General features: G+C 51.8%; 1 protein-coding gene across 1 annotated transcript in view; it reads left to right on the forward strand.

Moving 5' to 3' along the window:
• The first annotated feature begins 304 nt into the window (after positions 1 to 304).
• HOXB9 (homeobox B9) overlaps positions 305 to 7342 on the forward strand; it is a 29613-nt gene continuing 22575 nt past the window's right edge. Inside the window, exon 1 of the mRNA XM_027906214.1 lies at positions 305 to 663. Coding sequence (XP_027762015.1) covers positions 456 to 663 — 208 coding nt within the window. The 5' untranslated portion in view covers positions 305 to 455. The remainder of the gene's footprint in view (positions 664 to 7342) is intronic.

Consider the following 7342-nt stretch of genomic DNA (forward strand, 5'->3'; position numbering starts at 1 on the left):
CTACCTCTGGGATCCACAGTCTCATCTTGCTCTTGTGACTCCCCTTTTTTGATTTTGGGATCTTTTAATTCTGTTTTATTACTTTATGGTGGACCAGGGAGCTGACCCCCCACCACCTCCCAAGTCCTGGGAATGATCGCAGAGGTGGAGCACTGAGGGTTTTTGGCTCTATTTGGGTTCCAAACCTTCAGAGGGACCGGAGAAGGGGAGGTTGGGTCATCAAGGGTGTGAAGTGCTGACACTACACAGAGAAGAACCATAAAGCCAAGAGGCGAAGGTCCCTGGACAAGGGCCAGGTGGGTGAGGGGGGGAGGAGGGCTCACATCCATCCACTTTCAAGTGGAGTTAAGCCATGGATTTGCTCTTGTGCTTCCTCCCTGACTGGATTTCCAGTGCTGCTTTTCCCCCTCTTCAGCCGCTCCAGGCTGGGGTTGGGTTGGGATTTTTCTGCCTGCATGGGGGCAGAGTGGCCTTTGGGATGTCCTGGGGCCAGGAAACCCTGGGGACAAACCGGCCTCAGCACCTTCCTGCGGACACCAGAGGGGCACGGGAATTCCAAGGACTCCGAAAAAGCCGAAAATTCCCCCGGCTGGAATCAGAATTCAACCACAGACGGTCTGGGACTCCTGCGGTTTAAGGCCATGGTCGTGGATCAGCTGCAAGGTTTGAATGTTTAAATTACTAAATCTGGAGAGGTTTCTTATTGGGAAAGGCAGCCAGCAGGGAGAGGGGTGGGGAGTTAGGGAATTAAGTGAAACCGTGTGCTGGGAGTCGGGTCTTAAAATCTTGTTACCTGGTAGTTTTGAGGCTCTGGAGATGTGAAGGGAGTTTTACAGGGAAGGTTTTTTTAAGAACCGGCGGGTGCTCCGACCAGACCGGTGTCGGGATGCCCGGCCCGGGGCCGATCCCCTCCAGCACCCGCCGGCAGCAAATTTGGGGAGGCAGCGGTTTGGGGCTGTTTCTCGTGTGATTTGTGTCCTGTGGCAAAACCTGCTGCGTGTCCCTCTCCCTCGGCACCCGCCGCCCTCGGCCCGGCGCGGTTGTGGCTTCAACCCCAAAACCCCAAAGAGAAGAAATTCTGTATGGGAGGGGATGGAGCCCGTCGGTTGAAATCAAGTCGAGGAGCGATTATCAGGATTCGGGTCGGGGTAAAAGGGAGCAAAGCCCTCACCCCACCCGCCTCATCGGCTGTGATTGCTCTGTCCCGTCAGGGTGTGACCGCCCTGAGCCCTCTCCAGCCCTCCCTGAGGAGGCCCATTTGGCATCCCTCGAGTATTTCCAGAAGAAAACCCCCTCCAGAGGGTCCTTCCCGAGGGATGATCCCTGCCCTCTTCCCCGCGAGGAGAGCAGCCCGAGGGATCCAGCTGCCTCTTCCTTCACGCTTTCCCAACAGACAGATATTCGCTTTAAAAAAACAACAACCCAGCACCCAAACAGCAATCAAACCACTCCTCTTAATCTAAACACCCTGAAACCTCAGTCCGGGGTTTTCCTTTGTGAGTCTCGCTCCCGTTTATCCTTCCTTCCCCCTCCCAAATTCCCCTACGGCTCCCGGTGATCGGGAGACGGTAACGAGAAGGGAGCGAGTGCAGGGAGCGGGGTCGGGGCTGCAGCGGGCCCGACGGTCGAGGGGCACAGGCTGGTTTTATCCCCCGGCTCGCTGGAAGCAGCCAGGAGTGACCATTTGAAGCGCGGGATCAATGTGCAAAACGCGTCTGGACTTCGGTCCCTGAGGGAAGAAGAGGCTGAAGGGTAAGTCCCCGCCAGGGACCGCGGAGTAGGATCGGACCCTGCAGGAGAAAGGTAGATTTTATTATTATTATTATTATTATTATTAAGGACCGCAAAGGCTCTTCGTGAGAGCAAGTGGGGTACCGGCTGGAATTGGAGATGGGAGGTAGAAAGATAAAAACGGGGGAAATCACCCCAATTTCAGAGTCACGGCTGCAGCTCGGGAGCGGGTCCTGGCGCTGTCCCAGGTCAGGCCCGGCCCAGGGGGAGCGTCGGGGCAGGAGGTGGCTGGAAAAGGGCTCAGGGCTCTCAGAAGTGTGTCCCTTCTCCTCCCCCTCCGATTGTTTTATAGTAGAGGTTTGGTTGCTTTGGGGGTCTTTTTTTTTCCCCGTGTGAAGTTTTGGTATACTCTTATGCTGTCCGAAACCTCTAAAATTCCTTTCCTCCGTATTTTTCCTTATTGTTCCCCATTATTGTCCATTATTAGCTATTTAAATTGGAGGATTTTAGTAATTTTAGGAATGTGTCGCGAATACAGAACCAGACACAACTGCAAAATGCCTTCTGCCCGCCTAAGCTTTAGTAGGTGTCCTACAGCACCCGGTCCTCGCAGGTTCATTTCCAGAAGGGAAAGTAAATTATAATTGGAAAAACTCGATAAATAGATTCTATGAAAGAACCGGATTTCCCCTTTTCTCCATGTTCTCCGTCTGAGCCATTTTGGGGACGGTGCATCCAGCCATCGGAAACCCGCCAGTGCTGACGGGGTTTGGGTTCTTTTCTTCTCCGCAGTGACAGAGGATTGTGTCGCAAACCATCATTTTCCTTAAAGACAGAGCCAGAATGAATCGCAGCCGATTATTAAATTGTCCTGTGCGGCCGGGTTTTTAATCCCGAGAATAAATCCTTTCCGAGGAGAGAGCGAGCGGGCTGGGCTCCATCCTCCCGGGAATGCCGGCTCTCCTCTGAGCTGGACATGCCCCCAGGCAACCCCCAAACTGGGGAGGGTCTCCACACCAAGAACTTGAATTCCTGCGAGATTGGGGTAGGAAAAAGAGGTTTTTGAGTGGGAACATGGGGGACACGGCCTGGAGGGGCCGCTCTGCCTGTTGCCCCCACCCCGCGCAGCCCAGCCGGCTCCTTCGCTCCGGTTTTGGCCCCGGGAAGGAGGAGGCGAGGCCGGGGGTGGCGTCCTGGGGTCCCCCAACCCTTGAGGTACTTGGTGTCATCTCCTGGCTCTTCCTTCCGTTGGTCTCTGTGCTGCAGCAAAAAAACCCATTCCGGAGGCCAGGCCTGAAAATTGCCGTGGCCTTTTTGCATTTCATACCTAATTTTTAATATATAATATTTGCCCCCTCTGCAACAGCCTGCAGGCGAGCTACACTGCGAGGAGGCTTCGAGTGAGGGAATCTGGCTACCAGCTCCGCGCAGGGCTCTGTCTTCTCTTTATTTTTTATTTTTGGGGATGTCTTTCATGCCTTGGCACAGCCACAGGCTCTCGCTTCACCTCTGCAAAGGGCTTTCCCAAAATAATCCCCTCTCCAAAAATGGGGAGCCTGGAAAGAGAGATGGGAGCAAACCTCTCCCAGGAGCCGAGAGAACGGGGAGGGGCGGTGGCAGCCGCAGGTTTTATATCAAAAAATACATCACCCCCCTCCGCAAAGCAGTGAAGTTTCCCATTAAAACTGACACCAGGGGATGGTCTCGGCAGCCTCGCCCGCCCCGGATTGGTGAGCTCGCCTGCAGACGCGGTTTCTAACAGATAAGTCACTCGTCAGAGACCTCCCTCCACCCCGTTTTACCCCCAAAATACCGGTTTTGCGAAGCCCCAACCCGCTCCTTCCCCCGCACCGCCGACCCTCTCCCCGCAGCGTCCCCTCCCTGCTGCAAAGTGGGAGGGAAGAGGGTCCGTCCCCCCACCCGCACCCCCCCACACCTCTTTTGGGGATGGGAATGAGCCTCCAGCAGCCAGGATTGTGGGTCCTGCCGCCTCCCCCAGCCCTGCTGGGGCCACCCCCGTGCACCCCCGAAGAGCCCTGCCCACCCTAATCCCCCCCCGGCACAGAAGAGGCGTCCTGGCTGGAAAATGAGGATGCTGGAACCCCCCTGATGCCTCCCGGGGCTCGGGGAAGGGCGGGGGGGTCGTGCCAGAGAACGGCTCCCCGCTTTTGATTTTTTTAGGCGGGTCTAAAGATGCTGAAAGAGTCCGAGAATTCGAAGGTGGGTAAAACAAATCAATAAAAGTTAAACTCCACTCCCCCGTTTTATAGCAGAAGAAGGCAAACAAGAGCAGGGATTAGGGAGGAGCGGGGAAAGCCTGCGGTTCGCCGTCAAAACAGCGATTTGGTCTAGACGGGGAGGGAAGGTGGTTGGGGTTTTCGCCTGTTTTGTTTTTTTTTTTTTTTTCCCTTCGCTAACACAATGGCTCTTTGGTTAAAAATTAATTGGCAGCACCCTGGCTCTCCAGCCAGACTAACGCTCAACCAGAATGAGTCCCTGGGCTTACAAAAACCTAAAAAGAAATATAAAATTGTTTAAGAAATCCAATTAAATCGGGAGGAGCTGGAGAAGGTTCGCTGGGCTGTAACAAGTGGTGGAAGGATGCCTGTGCAAAGGAGGGGTCTGCTGGGAATTCTTTATTTCCCTGGTATTTTTAAGGGGGAGGGGAAGTTTTTGATTAAAAAAAAAAAAAGAAAGAAAAAAGCCGGAGAGGAAAGGCATGGCCAGGTAAGTGAGTGCTGGCGGTGGCTGGAGAGGGAGGCGTTTTTCCTCTCATGTTGGTCTTTGATAATTTCCCACGTGTAGCTTCCCGAGGAGATTTTATCCTCGTCATCTGCAGGGCTCGGGGCAGAAAACCGCTGGCCGGTTCCCTGGACGGGGGGACAGACTCGCTCATCTTCCTTCTCCAGTTTCCCTCGTGATAATTTCACGCTCCGTCTTCTAAACCACCTCGGCAAAGCCGCGCCGCTCGTGTCCCCCTTTTCCACCCGCCCGAGTCTCCGCTGGGAATTCTGACGGTTTCTTTTTCGATCCTCCATCCGACTCTCCATCACCACCAGCACTCCTTTAGTGTTCTCTTTGCCTCAACCGGCAAACCTGCGCGATGGACTCGGGCATCAGAGGCGGCTCCAGCTCACCGCAGAGAGATCCTGCTTGGCTCAAAGGCCGGGAAAACCTTCGGGAATAAACCCCCCTTCCCCGCTCCAGCCTCTCCCAGCGCACACCTAGTTTTAAAATAATAGCGATAACGACAACCCAACCCGCTCTTATCACTCACGCGGCTCTACCTTTTGCACCATCTTCCTTTCTCCCTCTTTTTTTTTTTTTTTTCCTCTCGCCGGCGGGATGGGAAGGAAGGCTGCTGTGGGATGGGAAGAAATTCTCCTTGCTAGACTTGAAACCAAAAGGTCATTTCGCCGGGATTGCCAAGTCCACTCGCTGTCTCCATGTCTTTCTCTCCGTCTCCATAAACTCGTGTCCGTCCGCAGCGAGGCACAGAAAGCACTTGTGCCATAATGAGGTACCTTTACATTTAATTTCCTGTCCCTCCCCTGCTTTATGGATTTCTAATAACAATGTTGAAAACCAGAGAATAACCCATTAAAGTCTCCGGGACAGAAGGCTTGTGTAAATAATTGAAGGTAGCCAGGCTTAATTGATTTTCCCAACAAATGGATGGAATAGGGACAAATGGAGTATTTTGTCCAAGGGAACGCCCGGTGTTGGATATATTTCTTTTTCTCATTTTCGAGGAGTTTTTATCAATAGAATTCCTTTTTTTCTGTATTTTTCCCCCAACGTAGAAGTCTTACAAATATTTAAGCGTAATTCACAATACCCTGAATATGGAAACGGAAGGAATTCCTAAAAAACAAGGAAACCTCTCCTGAAAATTATCAAAAGTAAGATTTTAGAATTACTTTGCTGGCATGAGAATACACGGGGCAAAATCANGGAGTTTTTATCAATAGAATTCCTTTTTTTCTGTATTTTTCCCCCAACGTAGAAGTCTTACAAATATTTAAGCGTAATTCACAATACCCTGAATATGGAAACGGAAGGAATTCCTAAAAAACAAGGAAACCTCTCCTGAAAATTATCAAAAGTAAGATTTTAGAATTACTTTGCTGGCATGAGAATACAAGGGGCAAAATCAATTCTTGCATGAGTTACTGGACCTGAAATGTTCCTGCCAAAGGCAGGGGTTTAATTCAGGAAAGTGAAATGCTCTTGACCGACGGATTTGTCTGACTCTCGACTTACCCGAAATATTTTGCTAATGAATTTTATTTAATCACAGCCAGCCTAGCCTTTCTGATACTTTTGCATCTGTAAATACTACTTTTTAAGGCTTAGCCCCCAGCCCTTCCAGCCAAAGCCTCGATGGCTAATTGAGAGAAACCTCATTTGACTGAACTTTACCGCAAGTCTGGAGACTCACTGATATTTTTTCCCAAGTGAAACAGCTCTTCCTTGGCCTGGTTTTTGGGGGTCCTGGACCCCCCGGTTGGGCCGGGCCAGGGTTGAACTCATCTGTGAGCCCACAAAGGCTCCTCCAGCATTCCCAGACACCCCAAATTATACTGGGGTGCTGGGGAAAGATTCTTACGGGTTTCTTGACGCTGAGATCTCCTCGTTTGGCTTCCCTGTGCCGTCTCTGTGTCCAGTTCGCCCTGCAAAAAAATCAGAGTTATTAGGAGGCAGTTGTGCATGAACTCCCACTGCTTCTTTCCTTCCTAATAATTAGACTTTCCTGCTAATTGCAGGTTTCGAATTAATGAGAGCGATTGAAGGGAACTTCTCCTTTTTCACTTGGTTTTGCTTTTTAGGCTTTGCTTTCCCTTCATTCCTCCGAAAGCGGGGGCGGAGGGACAGGGGCTCTGCGGGGACACGCGTGGGTTATCCCTGCTCGGGATTAACCCCTCTGTCTGATTGCGGGTTTAATCCATAAAATCAGGGCTGGCCCCGAGGAGCGTGGGCGGCATTTCCAGGGGCAGGGAAACACCCGCAGATGGAAAAGCAAGTCCTCCAGACCAGCCCCGATGGGGAGGGCAGGAGGCCGGGCCCAGGGACTCCGTGGGGCCCCCTTTCACCCCACTCGTGTCTCCCCTGTCCCAGAGGAAAAGTTTTCCCGCAGCAACAAGTGGCGATGCTGCCCTCAGGGTTTGCTTCTCCCCGTCGAGGCCGCAGCCCGCAGTGGGCTCTGCCCGTGGTTTAGGGGGTCTTGCCCCTCGTGTCGGGGCAGGAGAGTCTCACCCGGGGGTCCTCGACACCCCGGGGACCCCCTCAGTGCCTCCCTCCCACCTCTGGACCCCTGGTCACCCCCCTCAGGGCCCCCACCCAACCGCGACTGCGGGTGCAGGTCTTAAGAGCCCTTCGGGACCTCAAAGAAATATGTGGGCATCATATTTTATTAGTATTTTATTTCTTTTCATTGATTTAAATTTTTTATTATTTTATTTATTTTAATTTCATTTTAAAAATTATTTAATTTTTTTTTTAATTTGACTTCATTTCACTTGCCTTTCAGTCACTTCACTTTATTTTAAAGCGCCTTTCCTTAAGGGCAGAAAGTTTAATTTCTTATTCCAAAATCCCTTTTCTTCTTCTT

The sequence above is a fragment of the Empidonax traillii genome, unplaced genomic scaffold, assembly GCF_003031625.1.
Source record: "Empidonax traillii isolate 1590-97213 ecotype Southwest subspecies unplaced genomic scaffold, ASM303162v1 scaffold1259:size168962, whole genome shotgun sequence".
Classification (NCBI taxonomy): Eukaryota; Metazoa; Chordata; class Aves; order Passeriformes; family Tyrannidae; genus Empidonax; species Empidonax traillii.